Consider the following 26,647-nt stretch of genomic DNA (forward strand, 5'->3'; position numbering starts at 1 on the left):
ATTATTTTTAAAGTGAACATAATTATCACATGCTGAATTTTTTATATATTCAATAATTAGTCCATGCAAAAAAATCAATTACCTGAAGGGAAATCTTTACTGGGGACAGTAATCTGCTATTAAAGGGCAGACAGGCATGCTCTCAATTTAATGATGTAAGAAGAAAAAAATAACATCAGTGGTACTGATTCATCAGGTATATTAGACAAGGTGGGACATAAAGGTTGCATATATCACCTCCAAACTCTGTAGAGGAACAGGGTCACTGGTAAACTGTGCAGATGGTTCATTATTTGGCTCCAGGAAACACTCAGGAGAATTGGGCTCCTCTTTATGGACTGGCTGCTAAGAATATAACCATTTTTCCATTAGTTAACAATTTGATCTAGGATGACTAGGCATTATGCAAAACTGCAAAACTTATCAACCTACAACAATTAAGTTGGAGGTCTGTTCTGATTTTTATTTTGTCTTAGAAAAGATCAAACAAACCATATTCATCCCCTTTACCCCCTACAAAAACAAAACCTATTAAAAGGTAGATTGGCATGCTTTCATTGTAATATCAAATTTTAAAATAATGTTAATTAGTTGACCAAACATAACAATGTAGAGTTGTTTCATCAAGTGTATTAAATCAGATAGGACATAAAGGCTGAAAATATCACCTCCAAACTGTGTAGGGGAACAGGGTCACTGGTGAACTCTGCAAGTGGTTCATTATTTGGTTCCAGGAAATGCTGAGGAGAATTGAGTTCCTCTTTATGGACTGGCTGCTAAGAATATAACCATTTTTGCATTAGTTAACAATTTGCTCTTAGGTTACTAGGCACTACCAAAAACTGTAAAACACTGACCCACAGGAAATCAAGTTGGAGATCTGTTCTGATTATTATTTTTGTCTTAGAAAAGACTAAATAAAACAGCCCCATCATCTCTAACCAACCCTGAAGAAAAATCCCTCAAAACTGTTATTGAAAGGTAGATGAACAAACTTTCATTTTAGTGAGGTAAGATTAAAAATTAACTCTAATTATGAACAAACATAACATTGTAGAACTGATCATTGAGTTCATCGAGATGGGACACAAAGATTACGTACAAAACTTCCAAAGTATATAGAGGAACAAGACTACTGGTAAACTGAACAGGTTTATTATTTGGCTCCAGGAAACACTCAGGGGAATTGAGTTCCCCTTTATGGACTATTAGCTAAGAATATAGCCATTTTTTTCCATTAGTTAACAATTTGTGCACTAGTCCTGGAGTCAAGAGGACTCTAGTTCAAACCCAGCCTCAGGCACTTACTAGCTATGTTACCCTGGGCAAGTCACCTAATCTCACTTAATCCTGATTGTCTCAGAAAAAAAAGTTAAAAAAGAAAACAATTTGTTCTTGGGAGACTGGATCTTATTGAAAATTGTAAAACTTATGAGTCTAAAGAAAATTATGGGAAGATGGCAGAGTGGGTCAGAAAATTCCAAGCTCTCAAGATTTTCCCCTACAAAAGAGGTAAAATAGCACCTTACAGCAAACAAAGTGTGGATAAAAATAAATAAGAATAGTGGCATGACTGGGGGTCCTCCTGGGACAATTTGAGAAGATTAGAAGAATGGATGGAGATGAAGGGATGGAGATTTGGTCCCAGTGAAGAGTAAACACCTCCAGGCTAGGGTCTGCTTTAACAACAAGTGGCAAGCCCTGGGGTTAGTTGGTTTAAGAGGTTGCCTTGGCTCCAGCCACAGGAACTTTTACCCCCAGGATAGTGAGGGGAGTTGGGCATCTGAGCTCAGGAGGATCAAGGGACCCAGCTGTGCCACAAAGAGGAGTGGGGGTGATAAGGAAAGAACACATGCCTAGTGAGCACAGAAGCAGTGGGGCAGAAAGCCCCTGGCTCTGGGCACTTAAAGGAGGCTGGAGGTTTGGCTTTGTTTCCAGGGTTGAAAGGAAAACAGAAGATCTGGGGCAAGAAGCAACATCCCCCATAGCCCAGGGCTAGAGGTTATTACAAAAATTAAGCTATTACCACAAAAGATACACAGGCAAAGGAGAAAGAATCCAACTGTAGAGAGCTATTATGGGAAAAGAGAAGACCAGGGCTCATCCTCAGAGGATGATACTGAAGTAAAGACCCCCTCCCCAAAGAGTAATGTCAAATGGTCACCTGCCAAAAAAGAATTCAGAAAGGATCTTAAAAGAGATTTTAAAAATCAAATGACAGACATGGAAGAAAAACTAAAAATATTTTTAAAAAGAATAAGAATAATAAAAAACAAGAAGATTATGGCAAGAAAGCTAACCAATTAGAAAAGGAAATCCAAAATCTTAAGGAAGAAAATTACATCTCGAAAATTAGAATTGGGCAAGCCAGCAAAATTATAAGAGATAAAGAAATAATTAAACAGAACATGAATAATGAAAAAATAGAAGAGAAAGTGAAACATCTTATAAGAAAAATGACAGAACCAGAGAATAGATAAAAAAGAGAAAACATAAAAATAATCAGACTAAGTGAAAGCTATGACCAAAAAGATAATCTTCATACAATAAGACAAGAAATAATTAAAGAAAATTGTTCTGAAGCACTAGAACAAGGGAGGAAAGTAGAAATAGGAAAAAATCCATCAGTGACCACTTAAAAGAGATCTTATGAGGAAAACTCATAGGAATATTATAGTCAAATTCTGAAACTCCAGTTCAAGGATAAAATATGAAAAGCAATAAGAATAAAACAATTTAACTATGATGGCACCACAATAAGAATCACACAAGACCTAGTAGTAGAGACATTAGAGGACCGTGGGTCTTGAAGCACTATATATGAAAGAGCAAAAGAACTGGAGCTCCAGTCAAAAATATGATGCCCATCAAAGTTAAGCATAATCCTGAATGGAAAAAAAGGACTTTTGATCACCTGTCAGACTTTCAAGACTTTGTAAAAAAAAAACACAACTTAATAGAAGATTTGACATACAAGAGTCAAGAGAAACATAAGGTACATACCAAAAATTGACTAAAAGGGATTGGATAAGGACAAACTGTTTGCTATATATACATACATATATATATATATATATACATATATATACACACACAAAACATATGTCTAAGATTCTTATTAATAATTAGGTAGCTCATAAGAAAGGTTGGGATAAACCTGAGTATGATATAAATTCAAAAAGTAAAACCATTTGGGAACAGCTAAAAATAGTAATTATTTTATACAAATATATAAAAATATTATTTTATACAAATACTAGATCTAGATCTAGTATAAGAGGAAGAATTGATGCACAGGAATTAGATGGGGGAGGAGGGCTGCTAGTTCTGGTAATCTACTTTCATCAGAAATGGGTTTAAGAGGGAACAATACATATATATTTAGATGAGTATAAAAGTCTTCTAAATTCAGAAGAAATAAAATGGTAAGGGGATAGGGAGTGGGGAGAGGACAAGAGAGCGATCTCTAGAGGAAAAGGTAAGGGAATAGGTTATAGCAGGACATAGAAGGGTGTTTAGATTTATGAGAATGAAAGAATAGGGGAGGGATCTTTGGAGGGGGGTAGACAATTAATAGGAAGGCAAAATAGTGGGCAAAAGTAAAGTAGAAGAGGCAAGAGGGATTGGAAATGAAATATGCACTAACATAAAAACAAAGATCAGGAGTGGAAATTGGAAAAGTCTATGTCTATAGATGCAAGTATATATGTATATATCTCTAGCTGTAGAGAAATATATCTGCACTTAATTCTAACCTTCTAGGGTGAGGGGGAGAGGGGAAAAGAAGAAAGTAAAAAAGTGCACAGCAGAGAACAAAAGAAAACTTACAAAGAAGCAAAGAAAAGATGGACAGCTCTCTGTGCAGTATTTATCATACAGGCTCTCTTGAAAAGAAAATTTTTTGTTACATATTTTTAATCGCCTCTTATGTTCTGTTATACACATGATATGGTTTTTTTCTTTCTTATTTTGTATTTAAGTTCCAATATATGTTTATGATATGTTTTTGTTTCTTTTCTATTCTGCATTTGTGTCCTGCTGTTTGAGTCTAAAATAAAATTTAAAAAATAAATGCAGCCTATAAAAATCAAGATATGGGTCTGTTCTAATTGTTTTTTGATTGCAGAAAAAAAATACTAAAAAAACCTGTCCCAACTGCACCCCACCAAAAAAATTCTCCTTCATCTTGCTACTTGTATTTTCCACAATCTCAGAATTTGGTTCAAAGATCTAGATCCTGAAAGATTTGTTTATTTAATGTGCCAATAAGATGAGTCTCTATGCTCCTACCGGACTTTTTTTTCCGTGTATTATCATAAGACTCTTATCAAAGACAAGGATTTTTAGTAAAGCAAATTTACTTAAAATCTGGGGTTCGAACAAGGTTCAAATGGAAAATAAATTGCTCATCACCAAGCTCTCATTTTCTTAATTAAGTTCAACCTAATCCCTTCATCCCCAAACATTTTTTTGGATTATCAGAATCTGAATAAGACAACAGTAAGAGAATTGTCATTGGATCTCCTTCCAGCCATAGTACTGTGCATAGATTAAGAGTTAGTCGGATCTTGGGAGGGTCATTTAATTAAGATCTTTTCTTTTACAGATGAAGAAACTAAAATCCATAGAGAACAAGTGACTTCTCCAAGGTAACAAAGGTAGTAAGAGGCAAACACAGGTTTTCACTTCTTCCAACTTTAAATCTCACGCTCCTTACACTGTGCCATGCTTCCTTTTTCTCTAGCTTTTTCTTAAAGCACAAGAAAACAAAGAAATAGCAAATTCAAGTCAACAAGACTCGATTAATTTCCTGCTATGCCAAAGGATTATGACAGGAGTTGGGGGTTAAAAAAAGAAGAAAACTGAAACCTTAGTGGTCTCAGGAATTTTATATTCTATGCTAACAAGCAGAGAAAAGAAGCATGGAAAATGCAATTGTTCTTGGTAAATTAGCAAAACTAGACTATCAGCCTTAAATAATCTAGAACTAATTACCCCGTAATTAGTATGTAACTTATTAAAATGTCTAGGAATGCCAATAATCAAATTATCAATCAATTAATCATATATCTGACACCTACTTTGTACCCATCACTGATGAAAGAAGTACAAAGAATTCAACAGTCTCTACCTACAAGGAACTTCCATTAGAACGAATTCTAATGGAAATGCATTTACCAATCAAAACAAAACAAATAGAAATTCACAGTAAATGCCAAATAGAAAAAGGGTTTTGTTTTTTTTTCCTGACAGTTCAGAGCAGTGACTCATAGGCATTGCTTTGTTTGGGGAAGAAAAGAGACTAAGCTTTCATTAAGGACCTATTGTTATGCTAAGCATTTTACAAATATCACCTCACTTGATCCTTACAATATTTATCCCCATTCTACCAATAAGGAAACTGAAGCTGAGATCATGTGACTTCCCTACATTAATATAGCTGATAAGTGTCTGAGGCCAAATTTGAACTCAGTTCTAGCACCCTATTCAGCTCCATCCTGCCATTAGGAAGCAATAAGCTGGGGTAGCTAGATGGTACCGTGAATAGAGTACTGACCTAGGAGTCAGGAGGACCTGAGTTTAAATCTGGCCTCAGATACTAGCTATGTGACTCTGGACAAATCACTTAACTCTGTTTGTCTCAGTTTCCTCATCTGTAAAGAGTGCTGGAGAAGGAACTGGCAAACCACACCAATATATTTGCCAAGAACACACCAGATGGGGTCACAGAGGATTAGGCATGACTGAAAAGTGACTAAACAACAAAAATATGCTTGGCATTGGAGATCCAAATACAAAAATAGGAAATAATCCATCCTTTTAAATCATGTATACATACTTTATCAAATGTACATAAGTAGAATGATGAAAAAGAGATGATCCCTAATGTGCCCAACAGGTTCCAGCTACAGTTAAAATGAGAAATCAAGTATAGAGTCTAGAAAAAGTTAGTATACTTTGCTTGCTTTCTACTCATTTTGTTTTTCATGGATATTGGTGTTTGTGGAGGAATTCTATGAGGGCACTTTGTAAAAGATAGATTAGTGTTTATATGATTTCAGTTTAAGCCTGATTCTCAAAGTGATGAACAGTCCAGGAAAAATAAAAAAAATCCAGGTATTAGAGAGATAGGTTATAGAAAGTTTTTCAGAGAGAACAAACATAGGTAGCCCACTACAATTAATCTTTCACTCTTGTTTCACTCCTGCTTCAGAGTTAAAAGACCAAAAGGTTATTTAGTCCAACCACGGGTGGGAAATCTGCAGCCTTGAGGCCACATGAGGCCCTCTGACTGAATCCATACCATACCTGAGGACCTAGGAGGCCACATGTTCCAAGGCTGCAAGTTCCCCTCCCCTGGGACTCCAACCCCTCACTTCATGGGGGAGGAAATTAGGGCTCAGGGGGCCAAATGATCTGCCTAAGGTCAAAAAACTAGTAAGTTGTGGCCTTGGGTTCTGAAAACAGGTCTAATTCATTTTTAGAATACTTATTTATGGATATGATATGGAAGCAAGCTAGTGTTATCATAGGGGATGATGGAACTTCTGACTAGTATAATTATTTTTTTCTGTGATACAAATTTTCCAACTTCTTTAAAAAATTGTATATGATTCAGGTTTTTATTTATTTACACATTATTATAAATGAAATTAATAGTAGATAAGACATTTAGTATAAAAATGCCATTTTTGTTTTATTAAAATTAATAACTTTCTAAAATTCTTGGTTTACATAAGGTCACAAATTTTTTCTAAAGTACATTCTCACTGATGCCAAAACTCCATTAAGAAGTTTTTTCTTCCTCTACTGACCAATCTTTCTGGCCCAAAGCCACAGACTGTTTCCACTGAGAGAAACAGTGATTGCCCACCAGGGCAAATAGCTCATTAAGGAGGGTATGTTAGGTTCTGTTTTTCATTAATTCCTTGTTAAAAAAAAACTCCAAATATGGATTGTTTTCCCTTTGTATCACATTATCTTGAATATTAACATGGCGATTCTTTCTACTTTGCTTTTATCCTATACAGACCTAACAATGCCATTCTCTTCCTTTTCCAATTGACTCTTTTTGAAAGCTTATGATTTTCACAGACATAGCAATAGGGAGATTTGCACATTCAATCCATAATTCCTCTTGTTTTGTTTGATTTTTCTGTACATATTAAATCTTATTTTACACAAATATACTGAGATAATATTTATATGATTCAATCATAGAGTTATAATAGAACAGTTTAATTTAAGTACCTCAGTTATATAAATGGAATGTTTCACATTGAACAGCTGCTTCAACATGGCAGGAATAAAATATCTTTCAGGATGGTTTTTAATAAGAACAGAAACTCAAGACAATACTAAGAAGTGGATTAAATGTTGGCATATGTCAGCAAGACTAAAAGTTCAATACAAAAAGATCAGAAACTACAGATGAAAAATTGTTAAAATTGTATATGCCATGCCAACACATCTCCTCTCCCCCCTTCTTTCTAGCTCTTCTGTTGTTTAGTCTTCCTCCGTTAAAATGTAAACTACGTGAAGGTAAGGGCTGCCTTGATGGCTCCCTCAAATCTGTATCAATAATACTTATCAGAGTCCCAGGTACTGTCTTAGTGCTTAGGAGATGCTTTATCATTCATTTCATTGTCATTCAGATGTACCCGCTATTACTTTATCATGCACTGTATTCATAAATTCATTCTTCTTAACCCTCACTTTTCTCTCCCCAAGCTTAAACTTACATCTTGTATTTTTGAATAATGCTTCCAAACATTGATCCTACTGCTACTCATTCAAGGTGAAAATTATAACAATAAGCAACTTGGCATATAACAGTAATGAATTTGAGATCTGACAGATGTCTTTGAACATCTAGAAGATCTGAAACAGTTACTTGGAAAAGATCTTTTTAAAGTCCTATATTACAATTGACAATAGAGATTTATAGGGGCAGCTAGGTGGCACAGTGAGTAGAGCACTGGCCCTGGAGTCAGGAGGACCTGAGTTCAAATGCGGCCTCAAACACCTAACACAAAAACTAGCCGCGTGACTTTGGGCAAATCACTTAACCACAATTGCCCCTCCAAAAAAACAGAGAGAGAGAGGGAGGGAAGGAGGAAGGGAGGGAGGGAGGGAGAGAGGAAAAGACAGAGAGAGAGAAAAAGAGAGAGAGAGAGATTAATGACATAGAAAACTTCTCCAAAATAAAAATTCATTATTTACATTTACTGAATAACTAATATTCATAATGCAGATTTGCTGCTGTTCAGCTGTTTCAGTCACGTCTGACTCTCCATGAGCCCCATCTGGGGTTTTCTTGGCAAAGATACTAGAGTGGTTTGCTATTTCTTTCTCCAGTTCATTTTACAGATAAGGAAATTGAGGCAGACTTAAGCGACTTGCCCAAGGTCACACAGTTAGTAAGTATCTGAGGACAGATGTGAACTCAGAAGCTGAATCTTCCTGACTTCAGGCCCAACATTCAAAGCCCTGTGCCACCTAGCTGCCATATTATGCTGAAGGAAAACACAAAATTATAAACATATGATTGTCTTGCTTGTCAAAGATTTTATGACCTAGATGGGGATGCTATAAATAATGTGCATTTGTTATCATATACACAGCATGTTACTTAGAAACTAGGGTTAAAGCTAGGACCTGTGATTTCATTGTTATATTGAAATCCCCTCAAAGAACTTTCTCTACTGATATAAGTTATCACCTTATCAGCAACTTGTAGTCTTAAACCTATAGTCTTGCCTAAAGTCCTAATAGATTAAGTAACTTGAGCAGCATCACAGCTTTTATGTTCCAGAGGTGGGAATAAAACTCAGGTTTTCTCGCATTCAAGGTCAGTTTTCTAGGTTGCTCAGTGGACAAAGTAATGAACCTGGAGTCAAGAAGAACTGAGTTCAAATCTGACCCCAGTCATTTACTAGCTGTGTGACCTTGAAAATGTCACTTAACCTCTGTCTGCCTCGGTTTCTTCATCTTAAAATAAGGCTAATAACACCCCTCAGAGTAGTTATAAAGCTAAAATGAGATAATATTTGTAAAGTACTTTGCAAGCTATTGTTCCTTCTTTCCAAAAAACAAATTAACACATTTTAATTACTTGTTAATTTTTTAAAAATACATGTTACCAAGTAGTTTTGTTCAGATTGGGATTATGGGTAATTAATACATAAAATTGCATTTTATTTCTATGTCAAGTTTAACAAAACCCTGTCAACAAGGAGGCCAAATTCAATCAACACTGTCAAATAGTTAAAGGTATACTCAAGGTGTGAAGTATTGCTTAATAACAATTATATTCATGGTTATAAGAAGGTGAGCCATAAATTTTTAAATTGGTCTTTTCTGCAACAGACAGGACTTCTGTCTTTAGGTAATCTATGTAATACAGAGATAACATTAAGACAAGAATGTGAAATAATTCAATTTTATAATTCCACAGTATTTGGGTATTATTTACATACATATAGAAACAAATGATGTTAATTTAAGCTTTTTTAGACTAATATAAAACCATGGAACATCAATACTTGCACCACTGCCTAAAGTCCTGATCACTATATCTCAAGAAAGATACAGTGCCATGTGACCTTGGGCAAGTCACTTAACCCCAACTGCTCTCCAAAAAGCATTAAAAAAAGAAAGATACAGTGGCGGGGCTAGGTGGCACAGTGAATAGAGCACTGGCCCTGGAGTAAGAAGGACCTGAGTTCAATTCCGGCCTCAGGCATTTCACACACACACACACACACACACACACACACACACACACACACTAGCTGTGTGACCTTGGGCAAGTCAATTAACCCCAATTGCCCTCCAAAAAGCAAAAAAAAAAAAGATACAGTGAAGTTGGAAAAGGATTAAATAGGAACTAAAGAACTTGCATTATGAAAACAGACTTAAAAAAAAGGACTATTAAGTTGACACAAAGACTACAAAGGTATATGACCTCTATCTTATATCATGTAAGACTGACCAGGGCCTTTTTCATCATATTCTGGAATTGGAACAGTAACCCCCTTTAAAGCCTAAAAGAAATCAATGTAAGACAAATAATACAGAAATACAAGGCTTAAACTGGCACTCCTGATGGACAGTAAGTTGGTTGCAGAGCTGAATAGGAGGGACAAATAGCCCTGATACATCCTTTGAACATCAATATTTTCCTAGTGATGTTATGTGGCTATGGATCATGGAAAACTATAGAATTAAAATTGTGGGTGAGGGTGTTCAGATTTATGGGAATGGGAGGGTACGGGAGGGATCCTTGGACAGGGGTGGCAAATTAAAGGAGGCCAAGGTAGTGGGTAAAAGTGAAGTAGAAGAGTAAGGAGGGATAGGAAATAAGAGATATGCATATACACAAAAAAGATCAGGAGTAGAATTGGTTTGGGGAAGTATGTGTTTATATATGTATGTATAGGTGCATGTGTATATCTATAGCTATGGTGAAACATATGTAAGCTTCATTATAGCTTCCTGGGAGGTGGGGAGGGTGTGTGTGTATATTTATAAATATATATATATATATGTATGTATATATATTTATAGCTATAGAGAAACATCTAACCTTTATTGTGGTCTTCTGGGGAGAGGTTGGAGGGGAGGGGAAAAAAGAACAAAGTAAAAAAAGTGCACAGCAGAGAGCAAAAGAAAACTCACAGGGAAGCAAAAAAAAAAGATGGACAATTTTTAACATGAGTATTATTTATCATATAGGTTTTTTTCCAATAGTTGATAAACATTTATTAAGTATTTATAATATGCCATGCATTGTGCTTACCTCTAGGGATAGAAATAAGAAAAAAAGAAAGACAATTCCAGTCCCCAATGGGCTTACAATCTAATGGGGAGAAACGACACAAAAAAAAGGAAGCTGAAAAGCAAGGCATTCCCACACAAGGGCATGGTAGAGACGGTTCTACATTCACATTCACAGAGCCAGAGTTTAGTGATGAGGTGGGCTGCCAAAGTTGCTGAGATCTTATAGGATATGCCTACCCCTCTTTGTGTTGATTAACAACTTAAAGCAGTAAAACACAGTATAAAGATTGTGTCGTGTACAGTAACAATGTTGACAGTCTAATGTTTAAGATGAACCTAAAGTTCTTCATTTTTACCCTGTTCTTAAGAGTTGAGACTTTCTTTTATAAAGGTAATAACAATTTGGGAATATTCTATAGCACTTCTTGAGTGGAATTCTTTTGAAATTATTCTGGTATGAAAAATAATGTAAATAATAATAAACTTTATATAAAGTGGCAAATCTAAAATTTAAATAATTGTATTTTGGGACAATTTAGAAATTCACAGGAACAGAAGTATTTCACTGCCGTAAAACTTCTTATTTTACCCCATATAAATATGCATCGTTTTGCCAGCTTATGCTGAAAATATTATTTCTTCAAATATAAGCATTTGAACTTATAATCATTTTAGTGGTTTTACCAACAATAATTATAATAATAACGACTATTATTTTGTTGTTATTCTTCCCATCACACATTCGATAGAGTTCACCTAGAAATGGTTCTGGGACCAGTTGATACACTATTATCACCGTCTTATGTTAAAATTTCAGTAGCCCATTACACAGATGGATAAAATAATTTTTTTTTTTACAATTAAAGAGAACTAATATCTTGAAATGAAAATTTATTGTTACATATTTTGAATCCTCTTTTATGTTCTGCTATGCACAAGCTATGCTTTTATTTCTTTCTAACTTTGTATTTAAGCTCCAATATTTAAATTTATGACATGTTTTTGTTTTTTTTTTCTCTATTCTCTATTTGTATTCTGGTGTTTGAGTCTAAAATAAAATTTTGGAGAAAAAAAATTGTGGGTGATGAAAAAATCAGTACATATGTATATAAGTGGTGTCTACAGGTTGTAATTTAATACTAATGATTACTCACAAAATATAATAAGTAAAGCTATCACAGGTAAAGGTGATCTGGTTATACACCTAGAGCAAAGACGGATGTTGCCCAAGTGCTGCATGTATATTCACTAAATGCCAAAAGACCTAAAGTGTGGGAGAGAAGAGGCATTAGTCTGTGCTGACCTGTGAAACCTAGACAGTACACCCTAGTCATGCCAGGAAATTGAATTGTGTCCATTTGAATTGTCTTAGGACGATTCTGAAGATCATCTGGCAAGATAAAGGCCTTTATCTTTACCTTGACTGGACTCTGAAGTCCTTTCTCTAGTTGGACTGCCAAGTATTCAATCTCTACTGCAAAGAGTGCACTGGCCATGCTGTTCAAATGCCAAACATACATTTGCCTAAAAGACTGTCTTACCAAGAACTCACACAAGGCAAGCGCTCACACAGAGGTCAGCTGAAGTGATACAAGGACATTTTCAAGGTCTCTCTAAAGAACTTTGGAATGGATTCTGTGACATGGGAGACACTGGCACAGGACCACCCAGTATGGCATACCTGCATCAAAGAAGGCTCTGTGTTCTATAAACAAAGCAGAATTGCTGTAGCTCAAAAGAAATGCAAGGGGGCGGCCAGGTGCACAGTGAGTAAGAGCACCAGCTCCAGTGTTGAGAAGACGTGGAGATCAATTCCCAGGCTCAGACACTTAGCACCCACCCAGAAACACCTCGCCGTGTAACCTTGAGCAAGTTACTTAACCCCAATTGCTTAGGGGCAGCCAGGTGGCTCAGCGAGTAAGAGCACCGGCTCCAGAGTTGGGATGACCTGGATCAAATCCGGGCTCAGATACTCAGCACCACACCCAGAAATAACTGGCCATGTGACCTTGAGCAAGTTACTTAACCCCGATTGCTTAAAAAAAAAAAAAAGAAATACAAGATGCACAAATTTAGAGAAATCTCCAATCCAAATGTTCATTGGACTATTTGCGCCCAACCTATCATAGTCCTCCAAGCGCATATTGATCTGATCAACCTAGAGCCTTCCAAATTCATACTGGTCTGATCAACCACAGCTGGACACACTGTACTTTGACCCCAACTTGGTGATGTCATTTTGATCCTCTTAGAGTGCAAAGGACAGCAACTAAAAGATCTAAAGACCTCAGTAAGTACATCGGGTAAAGATTCTATTGGAGGATTTTTGAAATGCTTACAAAGCACAAAAAAATGAGATATGGGTAGATTATGTCATATCATTGGAAGTATAATGCACTATGATGAAATCAAAGACCTATTCAAGTAACTAAGTAACACACTGAAATACTGCTTTTCACAGTGGATAATAAGCTTAAGGAATTCATCAATGCAAGTGATGATATATACATAATTATTTTTGAAAAAACTTCTTAGAGCATATATACATATATGTCTGTATATACACGTATACACATACACACACATATATAATCTGTGTCTGTGTTTGTGTAGGTATGTATGTATATGGAATTCCCTCTGCCAATACAGAATGGTACCTGTTCTGTAACAAAATCTTAGAGAGTTGCCTAGGACACTCAGAGGCTAAGTGAGTTTCCCGTGGTCAGTGGTCCCAAAACCAGTCTATGACAGATGTAGGGCTTAAATCCAGGTATTCCTGACTCCAAAGCCACCTCCCCATCGTTATCTCTTGCTACTTCTGAAGAGTTGGCATAAGCCAAGTAAATAGGTTCACTAAGTTCATTTTTAAATATTAATTACAAATTCATAATGTGTTATTTTGGGAAAGTAGAAGGCATCCCCAGCTTTGGGAGGTTGGCATACAGGAGGATAAATACGCCTTCCCATAATGCCCCTCTGTACCATTGCCTGAGACAGACTACTGGACTTTGATCAAGAAAGGAAACTGTTATCTTTTTAAATCAATTTAGAAAGAAAATAATCTAGAAAAATCCACTTATTATATCATATAACTGTCAAAAGAAAAAGAATGGAAAACATCAGGAGATTAAAAATCAATAAAGGTGAGTTTTAGTTCTTATCTTTTTACTCTATGAGTTTGACTAACTCACTAGATATCTAGGAACCTTCATTCTAAATCTGTAAAATGAAAGGGCTGAATCAGAGGACCTATGAAGTCATTTTCCAGCTCAGAAATTTTATGATCCTGTCAGTGATCAGCAGGTGGCAGTCAAGCAACATGAAAAATGACTATCCAAATAGAATGAAAAATATCAAGCGCATCTTGAAAACCAAAGACCATCAAGTATTGTACTTTCCTGGGTCTGTATGTCGTTCATCTATATAATCTCTTCATACTCTCTCATGCTGTACAATTCTTAAACATGTCTTCTCCTTCCTCTGATTCTTTTAATACATGATAGGTGCTGGGGAATCACTCAGACTGGCCATTGATTACATCTTACTCTTGATACATGACCAACCCACATCTTTTAAGAGTTTATTAGTCTCTGATGATGTAATTTACACTATGTCTCACATACAAGTCATCATTGTTAATAATATGCTAACTTACTAACTTACATTACTCATTCAATTCTCTTTTGGTCATTGGGTCAACTGAAACTGTGATTCTTCTGATATTATGGTGGTTTGTGATTCACAACTATAAAGGTTTATCAAGAGAAACTTCAATTTACGACCATAGAGTTTTTTGGCAATGGGCAGTATGGGATCATTTAAAATTCTGTACAGTTTCCTCAATGGTATCTAATACATTGTTCTCCTGTTCAATTCTGGACTCAGCTCATTATCTGTCCAAACAATCTGCCTAAGCTGTATACACTGATGCACACTATTATAGATTTATCACCACACTACAATAGATTTATCATCCAAATGTACATAATAATCTGGCCAACAAGTGTTTTTCATCCACTTTATTTTATTATGTAGATGACCAGGATGGTCAAGTGTTAATAGTATAGATTAAAACTGCAGGTATTGGAGAAATGGTTTAGAGAAAAACACTTGAGAAAGTCATTATGTGTGCTAAAAATTGGCAGTAAATATTGATTTTTTAAAAAACAGAATCAATGAGTCTAGTCTCCAACTGTAGAATGGCATATGGTTTTATATGTAATTCAACAGCAAACTGATAAGTGAGTTACCTATTAACTGGGGTAAATAGCAACCAATACAGGTTTGAAACTTCTCTGAAATTTAGTCTTAGAGAGATGCCTATAGAACTGAGAGGCTGTGATTGTCTGAGGGCCCCATAACCAGCATATGTCAGAGTGCGGCTTGAATCTGGATATCCCTAGATCCAAAGTCAGCTTTCTATTTACTACAGTTGAGATTAAGGGTTAAAGTCACAAAGTGCTGTATTTCATGTTAACACCTCAATTCTGACCTTCAAAATTACATGGGGAATTTTATTTACTTTGCATATGCTGATGTGAGCTCAGCAACTCAGGAAATCCTGATTCATGAAATTAAGAATATCTTTATTTCATACATCATTGTGAAGTGTCATGTTTTCAGAAGACTCAAAATTGCAGGTGACCCAAGGAATAAAAGAAAAATGAGAGTACAATGACATGTTTGAGGGTATGATCAATAACCACATAATATAATGTATAACCTTTGTCAAATTTCTTGCCTTCTCAATGGGGGGAGGGAGCAAGAGAACTTGGAACTCAAAATTTGGAAAAAATAATGTTAAAATGGTTTTACATGTAATTGGGAAAAATATTAAAAAAGAAAAAACCTATATATTATAAGAAGACATGGATAGGACAGGTCACAATTTGTACCAGTTTCTCAAGTAATTACATAGATGACATCACGGGGCAACTGAAATTTAAGTGATACATTGAAAGTGACATAAATGATACGTGATATTAAAGGTAAGTGATGCTTTACGTGACTATTTAGATCCTTCAATGTACATTAATAGCAATAGCAATCAACTTAAAATCTTAAATCAAACATCTTCAGAGTGACATCAAGAGCTATATCAGATATAAACAAAGCATCACCAGTATTACTATGTCCAAATTCATCCTTACACAGAAAAGTAAAAGGCCTGTCAGGAAGATAAAAAGCTGAGCAATTCTTTTGAACACGTTTATTTAAAATCAGGAATCTATTATAAAATCATAGAAAACTATTCCATTTGGAGAAACAGAGTGAGTGAATCAAAATTTTTTCAAATATTTTGCCCAGCAACCTGATGCCTTATTTTTATTTTTGTTGGCAGACATAATTCATTAGGTACAACAACGGTAATCATGACTTTAGATGTCTACACAATCATTTAAAGTGTTCTCTAGACTTCTCTTGTGAATGTGCAAAGTTAACTAATAATAATATTAGTAAAAATAGCATTTAAATAACACTTTAAGGTTTACCAAGTGCTTTACAAATATCTCATTCTATCCTCACAATTACCTTGGGAGGTAGGTGCTATTATTATCCTCATTGGAAGCCAGGCACTTTGCTAAGTGCTTTATAAATAACATTTCACAACAACCCTGGAGGTAGGTGCTGCCATTTTACAATTGAGGTAACTGAGGCAGTTAAGTGACTTGTCCAGGGTCACGCAACTAGTAAGTTTCTAAGGCTGGATTTGAATTCAAATCTTCCAAACTCCAGTCCAGTGTTCTGTTCATTGCGATACCTACCTGCCTCGAACTAAAGGCACAGAGGTAGCATAGTATAATGAATAGAGAGATAGTCTTTTAGACAGGAAGATCTGGATTCATGTCCCACCTCTGACACATACTGACTATGTAACTCCAAGTAAATCATTTAACCTCTCAGTGCTACAAGAAACATTCCAAAACAATAGGTTTCAGAGAAAATGCTGACCTATACTGATAGAAGAATGTCTCATTGGGAACTTCAGATGAACTCATAGGTACAAGCATAATAAATGAATGGATAGATAAAAACAAAAAAGACAAATAAATAGATGAAAAAATAAATCAATGAATTAACCAATGAATGAATGATGACTCAATGGGTAAATAGATAGATGAACAGATAAATAAATGAACGAATAAAGAAAAATAGATAAAAATAAATCAATGAATTAACCAAAGAATGAATGAATAATGACTGAATGGGTAAATAGAAAAGTGAACAGAGAAATAAATGAATAAAGAGAAAAATAGATAAATGATAAAAAAAATCAATGAATTAATGAATGGATAAATAATGACTGGGTAAAGAGATAAATGAACAAATAAATGATTGAATGGATAGGTAGACGAATGAACAGAAACCTTCCAGTATACAATGCAAAATAGAGGCTCTATGGCTTTGAGCAAAGAGAAAGCTAGACCTGGAGTCAAGATTTCAGTTAATTTTTTGTTCTAGAGCCTATAAATCTTAAAAAAAATTATTACTGTAGTTTTTCAAAAATGCAAATAACTGCAGCAATAGTGAATTATAACAATGTTTTGAATCGAAGAAAGTATCAATTCCTGGGCAATTGGGTTGAAGTTCAGCCTATAAAGAGTCCACAGAAAGTCAAGATGTGGATGAACCAGGCACACACAACAGCTGCTATGAACCAAGTCAAAACAAAGTGGTATTCCCTGACACTTTCTGAATCTAAGCAGTGTGAGGATATGGGCTTTCCAGAAGTGGTGCACGCAAGAATGTTATTAGGTAAGAAAAAGCATTCTGGGCAGCAAACATTAGCTTCTCCCAAGGCATTCTTACATGCGCTGGGGTAGAAGCTTTTATTGGTTCTGTTTCCACCCTACTGCATAAACTAAGCTTTACTTACATCTTTCTTGATCACTTCTTCTGGACTCAAAATAGGATGAGTTATTTCCGGTGTCTGTTCCGGAAATTTCTGAACAGGGAAATATTGGCTATTATCTTGGTTTGAATTTGAACTTTCCCATGGTTCACCAGCACCATGAAGAGAACTCTAAAATAAAATAAAACAAGAAAAATTAGACAATGAAATGTCTCATTTTTACACCATAATCATTTAATTATATTTTGTATATTGCTTCCTACCTGTACTTGCTAATTCAGTGCATTTTATAATTTGTATTACATTTCCACAACTATGCATTTATTGATCAAAAGCACTTGATAAATATCACCTTTTTTTTCTTTTTCCTAGGAGAAGGGAATGAGCATTTATTAAGCACCTGTTATATACTGGGAACTGTGCTTAAGGCCTTAAAAATATCATCTCATTTAATCATCACAACCACCCCAGGAGGTAGGTGTTGTTATAAATATTCTCATTCTACAGTAGAGGAAGCTGAAGAAGACAGGTTAAGTGACTTGCCCAAGGTCACACAGCAAGTGTTTAGAGCTGCCTTTGAACTCAGATCTTCCTGATTAGTGGACATCTAGGTGGCACAGTGAATGGAGTACCACACCTGGAAGCAGAAGGACTCATCTTCCCAAGTTCAAATCTAGCCTCAGACACTTCCTAGCTGTGCAACCTGGGGCAAGTTACTTAACCCTTCTTGCCTCATCAACAGAATCACTCTACACAATAAAAGCAAGTGCTTGGTGTTTGCCTTACAAATTCATAGGTCATATTCTGCAATTGTTTAAATAGGCAACCTGATACAAGATGTTATTATAACAATTTTAGCAGTGCCTATCAGATATTAAACCAAGGAAGTAGCTGTAAAAGTCTTTCACATTTGAGAAGAATCTAGAAATTTTCTAGGATAAATAAGTCTCTCCTACTCTGATTGCTATGTTTGATATCCTTCATTACTGCTTATATTAAAGCAAAGCACCAATAATCCCAATTTATAATTTTAAGAAATTACTATGTTAAGACTATTTTCTAGGCAATAAATAGATTTCTAGATTTGAAGAAGGGAGATCTGAGTTTGAATCCTGACTCAAACATTTATGAGATATGTGACCCTACAATGAGGGGGTGGCCATTCCTTCTAGCTCTAAATTGATGATACTATAATTCTAATTACTAAATACTGTAATTCTACCAGTCCCCAGGAAAGTGGAAAGGTATGTATACATACAAACACATATAAATATAACTCCTCCAAGGGAAAGGCTGATATATAAGTATATGTATATACACATACATATACACGCATGCATATATTCACACATTAGTGTATGTGTATACATATAAATACCTTTCCTTTATATGTGCGTATATAAATATTACTTTACATATACATATATAATAGTTTATATGCACAAAGACACATAAGAGTTAACTACATCTGTATAGGACATGAAAAAATAGATGCATGTACAACACTTCTGTATTTCCACAGTCATAGAGTTTCATGATATCTTAAGATTCTTTCTTCCTTCAAAGGAATGACTATGAACTGTTCTGTTATAATTTTCTTAACCCCAGGCACCCTATATCAGATCCCAATCTAAGGACTGGAGAGATTTAAGTCAACTATGGAAATAAACACTGATTTCTTAGTACTAGAAACTAACGGTAAATTTAATTAGGACTTTTGGCTGACTGTTGTAGGCAGCTTAAAGTAATAACAACTTTTTAAAATACTGCGTAACTGTACTGCCTTGGGCCACTGATTCATTAATACTGTACCATGTTATAACACCACTGAACTTGCAAGATTGGTGAAATTTGTTTCAGAGTAAAATGTTTACATATATATGTATATGCATATATATATCTTATATATGCAATGTTTTGCAAGGCAAATTTCTTCATTGCAAATAGAATGTAGACCGGGCATGCATGATTCTACGATTTTCTTAAGTGTACGAGAGGAATCATTAAGAAAAATTATAAGTATAATTATTTTTCATAATAATGACAACTTATATTTGTATACGCTCTTGATTTTTACAAAAGCATTTCCTCCAAATTACTCTGTAAGGTAGGTAGTCTAACAATTATTGTGTTTACTTCATATTTGATAAAAAAAGGAGATTCACAGAATTGAAGTGACTTGCCCCAACACCAGACAAGTACTAAATTGAGATAGGAACCCAGATCTTCCAGATTCTAAGACCAGTGTTCTTTCCATTATTCCATGCTGCCTTCTATAAGGCAGATTTATCTAAAGATAAGAATTCACCTCTTTTGAAATGCATTTAATATTCTAGTCTTTACACAGAAAAGTAAAAACAAATCTACCCTACATGTCAATCAAAAAAGTAAAGGATTCTTCTGAAGCACTTCCTGGTTACTATTTCAATTTTGATTTGAAATGGGGGAGGGGGGCGGGAATATCTATTCATACAGAATTGTAATCAACAATGTATTCTAACCACTTTCATATCAGTGGCTCTTTTGGTGATGAAGGTCCATATTATAAAATATTAACTGCTAACTTAAATAACCTATTCTTCAGCATTAGAAATCATTCCAGCATCTCACTCTCTTAAATATTATCTTCTTTTTCTTGTCATTGAATTCTATGCAATCAGTAATTTTAAAAAAAATAATAATTTGCATCACTAGCATTCTACTGCTCAAAAACAGACTTCATGCTACAGTGCAGAAAACGAATTTGGTTTTCAACAAGTGATCCTACTGCTGGAGAAGCATGGTTATTGAATGGAAAGATGAGTAGCCTTAGAGGCAGAAGACTTGAGTTTTAATCTCAGGTGTGTGAATCTCAGCAAGAAACTTAATGGCTCTCACTCTCTATTTCCTCAACTATATATAACATGTGGATAAGGATGCCTTTTTCCTAGCAATTTTATAGCACTATTATAAGGATTAAATCAGATTACATATGTCAAAGTGCTAGACCAGAGTCAGATTCATTAAAATTCAATGTGATCGACAATTTCATTTTCAAAAAATGAGGCTGATGGTAGATAGAATCACCACAGTTTACTTACTCTTTGTTCTTGAGATTCAAGTTCTGCTACATGCTGGAGTTTATCGAAAAAAGGCACAATGCTCTCATCGTATATTTTCCACCAAAGATCAAGAAATGAGACATGATGCTGAGATCCTGAAGGTAAACTCTCCGAAATCACTGAGCCAGTCTGACGGTTATATTTGTAATGCCAAGGCTTTGATGGCCCCAAAAAATGGACGACTTTTGCATCCGAGCCAAATCTTGGAAAACAACAATAATCTATTTTTTTACTTGAGTGATGACATATCCAAGTAATTTATTCAACAATTGCAAGGTTCTTAAAAAGTGAAAGGGAACTGGGAGATACTTTCAATGCCTCGTTAATTGAAAATCACTTCACTTTTTATGAAAAATCACTTCCACTCCTATTTAAAATCAATTCACCAACTTAGATTAAAACTATTTTTCTTATCAATATGTCAAGGAACACTGATTCATCAATGTGAGACTTTCAGACCTTAAAAACTCCATCCACTGGGATAAATCAAAAACCATTTAAAACACAGAGACTTAGAAGTTTTCAGAGGGGCAGAAAGGTTAAATAAATCGACTGCAATCATGCAGTGTATATATATTACTGTCAGAGGCTGAGCCTGTTTCCAAGTCTTATTAATTTTAAGTTCAGCATTCTATTCCCTATGTCATACTCCCTTTCATTCTCAGTGAAACAGGCCTCATGCTTTAAATACCATGCATATATTTTTCATATAAATAAAAAGGCAGTTGGGTTTCATGTTTCTATATAGCCATGTTGAAAACTGCTAGGCTTGGAGTCAGAGAATATAAGTTTTAATTCTAGCCACACCACTAAATAACTATAAAATCTTGGCCAAGTCACTTAACTTCTCTGGGCCTCAATTTCTTCATTTGTCAAGTCTCTTCTAGATTTAAAATAATGATTCTACCTTTTTGAGAATCCATGTGGTATAGCTGCTTTGAAATCAAAGATACTGCATTCAAATTCTGTCTCTGATGCTTACCATGTGTTTGACCTCAAGCAAATCACTTAATTTTCCTGGACTTGAAATATTCTCACCTGTCAAGTGAGCAGGCTGGATTAGATGGTCTTCAAGGTCCCTTACAGACCTACATTTATGATTCTATGATCCAATTTCTTATAGTCACAAAATATTTAGTTTCAAATACAAACTAGAACTTATTCTTTCCATTTAAACTTTCCTCTCCTCTTAACTACCTTATTTAGGTTAAAAGAAACAAAGATGTATTAAATGCCTACTATGTGCCAGCCATTGTGCTAAGAGCTTTACAAGTATCAATTCATTTGTTCCTTACAACAACCATAGAAAGTAGATGCTATTACTACCCTCGCTTTATGTAAGAGTCAGACATAAGTTGAATGACTTGTCTAGTGGCACATCACTGCCTTTTGTTGGAGATATCACCAACCCTATAACCACCTAATTTCACAACTAAGCTGTCCTCCTTAACTCTTCACCCCACCCCTCCCTTACTGTTATGATGTCAAATAATTTGCCAAGTGTTACCAATTCCACATGCTGAGCATCTCTCCCACTGGTCCCATTCTCTTTACTCACATCACAACTTTCTAGTCTAGGCCTTCATCACTTCTCACCTGGACTAAGTTTCCCTGTATCCAGTCTCTCCCTTCTCCAAACAACCCTCCATCCAGTCGCCAAAGTGATGCTCCCAATGTGCAGATTTTGCCTGTGTGACTCCCCTGCTTCATACCCTACAGTGCTCTTCTGTCTGCCATTTAAAAGCCTTCATAGTCTGGCTGCAGACTGTCTTTCCAAAGTAGTTATCTTTTATTCTTCTGTATCTGCTCTTTGTTCCAGCAAAATCGGCCCACTTAGTGTTCCTGATAGATGACATCCCATTTAACAATTCTTAATATTATACTTTCATTTATATCAGGACGTATGTTTAGCAAAATGATGTGAACACATAGGATAACCTTGAGAGTTGCTAATAAACCCAATTTGCTGAGCAGGTTGATCCACTTCGTTAACTAATTCTAAAGGTTTTTGTTTTGTTTTGTTTTGACTTCATCTGGAGATATTTCATTCCCTAGACTGCTCACATGAGCGTGTACTGAACTAAACCTTTATCACATAATTATCCCCAAAGTTCCTACAACAAACAATGAGGAACATGATATAATGGAAAGAACTCTGGATTTAGAGACAGAGAGACATGACTTACAATACTAGCTTTGCTATTTTCTACCTCTGCGACCTTAAGCAAAATGATTTCTCTCTGTGCCTCAGTTTCCACTTCTGTAAAATAAAGAGAATGAACTAGAAAACATTTAAGGTCTTTTTCAGCTCTATATCCTATAACAAAGAATAGATAATAAGTAATGGCAGTAATTAGGAATTCCAGCACTTAGGGCAAATTCAACCAAATCTAGGATTGTAGGATAGAAGCATGAATGATTGGGGTCAAGAGAGTGCAGGGAAAGGGAGGTTAAAGTACACCGAAGACAAGGAAACTAAGGAACACATAGGAATGTTCAAAGTGGGTACTGATCGAGGTGGAGAAGACGACTGTGAGCTATGTACTGAATTAGCACTTAGCATTTAGCACACAGGAGACACTCAATAAATCGAGCTGACTGACTGATCCAGGTTTCCACAAATGACAGCAGCAAAGATCCATAACAAGATGGATCAGAATTTGAAGGGGGAAAGTATTGATCAGTGACAGTGAAATGGGGAAGATATGAACGTAGCACTGGGAACAAGGAGTCTATGTCAGCTCTACTTTCTGGTCTTGCTGTAGGCCAGGGGGTGCAAGAAAAGGCGCAGTCAACCCTGATGAGGGACAGAGATCATGCTGCACTTTAGTAAGCGCCAGAATACAAAAGGAATCTTAAAGGACAGCTACAGGATCATAGATTTAGAACTGAGAGGGACCTTGATGTTCATCTTAGGCCTATCCCTGGGTTTTTCCTGTTGCTCACAAATATGAAATTACATGCTCAAGATCACACAGAATTCACACTTAGGTTTTCTGACTCTAAATCCTGAGATCTTTCCACTGTACCATAACAGAGTAAAACACTTGGATAATACAGTGTAGGGGTTCTAAAATGTGGCCGCATGAAGTTATTGTAAAATATGTTTGAGTAACTATAGTTCAACATAATTATTTTAGTCTGAGAAGAGGCCCATAGGTTTCAGAAGACTGGCAAAGGAGAAAGAAAGAAAGAAAGAAAGGAAAGAAAGAAAGAAAGAAAGAAAGAAAGAAAGAAAGAAAGAAAGAAAGAAAGAAAGAAAGAAAGAAAGAAAGAAAGAAAGAAAGAAAGAAAGAAAGAAAGAAAGAAAAGAAAGGAAGGAAGCAAGGAAGGAAGGAAGGAAGAAAAGGAAGGAAGGAAGAAAAGGAAGGAAGGAAGGAAGAAAGAAAGAAAGAAAGAAAGAAAGAAAGAAAGAAAGAAAGAAAGAAAGAAAGAAAGAAAGAAAGAAAGAAAGAAAGAAAGAAAGAAAGAAAGAAAGGCCCTAGTATAGTATAAGGAGAAGGCAATAAAATGGAGGCTAGTAATTGCAGAAGGGCTATGGTTGAGTTTACTACAGAAGAGGATAGGTGGGGAAGGTGATAAGATGGCCAACATAGCAAGATGTGAACAGCCTTCATTACTTATGGCACCAAGTGATCCCACACTGATGCAAGATATCCAGCATGGCATGGCTCCCAGACAATGGGAGTGGTTCATATGGGAATAGAATTAATGTGATCCCTCCTAAATAGGAGGGAAGGCAACCCAGAAAAAGGGTATGGCACATTCAGGGGACCCTGAGGAAGTGGCAAACCAGGTACCTCAAAGAAGTAAATCATTTAGGGAGACAGCTGGTGCTGGGAGGGAAGGGTAGGTTGGCCAGGGAACCAGAATTAAGCCCCAATTATGGAGGGTGATCATACTTTCTGAGATGCTGGCATCTATATCCTAGTACCAATTACCCACATGTTAGCATTAGAGCTGCTCATGATTATTACTTGTAAGTCATAAATGCTGACCCATGAATAAAGCAAACAGACACTTGAAATCTATGAGTCTTTAGCTAATATGAATACAGTTTGCATTTATATTTCCAAGTCAGGCTGAGAGAAAAAGCTACTAGATTAAAGAATAGAAAAAAAAACTCAATAGCAATTCAACTTACTTATTGAAAGCAGGTTTATATGTATAGATGGTGCTACTGCTCAAGTTATAGAGAAATGGCAAATGTTTGTGAATATCTGAAGTTGCCCAGTTACTGAAGAAACTATTCAATAATCCTTGGTCAGCCCCTAAATAATTAAAAGAGAAAAACATAAAAGAGAAATGCATAAACATAACATGTAGAGATTAAGAAAATAAATACAAATGCATATTCATGATGAAGGACACTAGGAATTACTGACTTCTCTGCTTTCTGTATAATATTGTTTCATGCTGTTCCCTCTGAAAAATTTGCAACAAGTTTCTCTCACAGACAGAATCAGAAAACCAAAACAACACGACCCATTAAAATACTAGAGCAAAAGAAACTGGGTCTCATGGTACAAGAGAACAATAAGATTAATTCACATAACTACTGTCAGCTAAAACCTTATATTTATCTTCCTGGAAGTCTTGCTAATTCAAACTAAAATGTTAAGTACGTTAATTCTTTCCTAAAATTATCATCAGCACATCTTCTGATGAGAGCAAGATTTGTCAGGCTTACTTCCCATGGTGTCACTTTCAGTTTCTAATATCCTTACCTCTCTATTAAGGTAATTTCTATTTTCTAGACCGATTTTCCTCTATTATTAGGATTTAAAACAACCATGTTACTATGTTCTGCTTTAATTACCATTAGACTTTCCTTTCACTTTAACTCTGCATAGAAATAGAATAGTGGCTTAGAGTTCTAAGTCTGCCACTGAGTATCTGTGTGACCTTAGACAAGTCATTTAATCTCTCTGAGCCTGCGTTTCCTTTTCTGTAAAAGAAAGGGACTGAAAGATTTTTTTCTAGTTTTCAACAATCTATCTTCTATTTTGTCCACTTGGCTAAATATCACTTCAATGGTTCTTTATAGTTATGTCAATTTTATCCTACCTAGCCTTGCCTACTGAGTTGATTAAAAATAGAAGGTGGGGGAAAAAAAAAAAAAAGATAAAATCCAAGTGGGAATGTGCATAATTGCTAGGCAAGCAACTCTTTCCTCTCCAAGATTTACCATCAAAACTTCCATGTTCTACTGCATGCTGCATCAGAAGGCTATGGGTTTCTAGAGAAGGTCGGAAAACAAATACTCCACTGTTGAAACAATCTGGCCACCCAGAGTCCGGGGCTGCAGAGAGCTCTTCACGGTCAAATAGCTCATCAATATTGCACAGCACCTAGAGAAACAGAAGCCAGCTGAAAAATTGCATCAATATGTCTCAGGGGTCTGGCAAACAACTAACAAATGAAACGGACACTTAGGGATAGAAAAAGACAGGCACTTTTTGTTTTTGTTTTGTCTTAATGTGTCGTTTTAAATTCAGTCAGAACTGAGTGAAGTTTTCTGTATTTCTAAAGAAAAGAAAATGCTCCAGTAACTCTGCCCTTGAAATTAAAGTGATTTTTTGATGTTCTCAAGGTACTACTTTTAAATGTTTACCTGCCCTACTCTAACACAGGTGACAAGTGAAACAAAGGTAACATACGAACACAGTAAAGACCAAAGAACATGTTTAATATGCTACCTCTGAGAGTCTTATGGCAGCAGTTTCCTCAGTGACTTTTCTTTTTTTTTAATTTTTTAATGTTTTTTTTTCCTCAGTGCCTTTCTAAATGGTGTTCTAGTTGGAAAAAAAGGAAGAAAAAGTATTGAATAGTCTTTTGTTCCTGCTCCCTCGCTTATTTGCCATTTCATTCAGATACCTTTTCAAAGATACATTACAGAATAAACTAGAAC

At 35.5% G+C, this 26,647-nt stretch overlaps 1 protein-coding gene across 4 annotated transcripts in view; it reads right to left on the reverse strand.

Moving 5' to 3' along the window:
- Positions 1-26,647, reverse strand: part of GYG2 (glycogenin 2) — a 58,297-nt gene that overhangs the window by 4,944 nt on the left and 26,706 nt on the right. For 2 of the 4 annotated variants that reach the window (XM_069072856.1, XM_069072854.1), the window contains exons 5-10: positions 25,925-26,087; positions 24,881-25,007; positions 20,716-20,938; positions 17,660-17,806; positions 669-776; positions 238-345 (exon numbers count right to left, since the gene is read on the reverse strand). In XM_069072856.1, coding sequence (XP_068928957.1) covers positions 238-345; positions 669-776; positions 17,660-17,806; positions 20,716-20,938; positions 24,881-25,007; positions 25,925-26,087 — 876 coding nt within the window. The remainder of the gene's footprint in view (positions 1-237; positions 346-668; positions 777-17,659; positions 17,807-20,715; positions 20,939-24,880; positions 25,008-25,924; positions 26,088-26,647) is intronic. The other 2 variants (XM_069072857.1, XM_069072858.1) reach the window with 2 other exon arrangements.

This window comes from Petaurus breviceps, unplaced genomic scaffold (assembly GCF_028583685.1).
Source record: "Petaurus breviceps papuanus isolate PSGF00001 unplaced genomic scaffold, PetGlider_PUasm1.0 90849, whole genome shotgun sequence".
Taxonomy (NCBI): domain Eukaryota; kingdom Metazoa; phylum Chordata; class Mammalia; order Diprotodontia; family Petauridae; genus Petaurus; species Petaurus breviceps.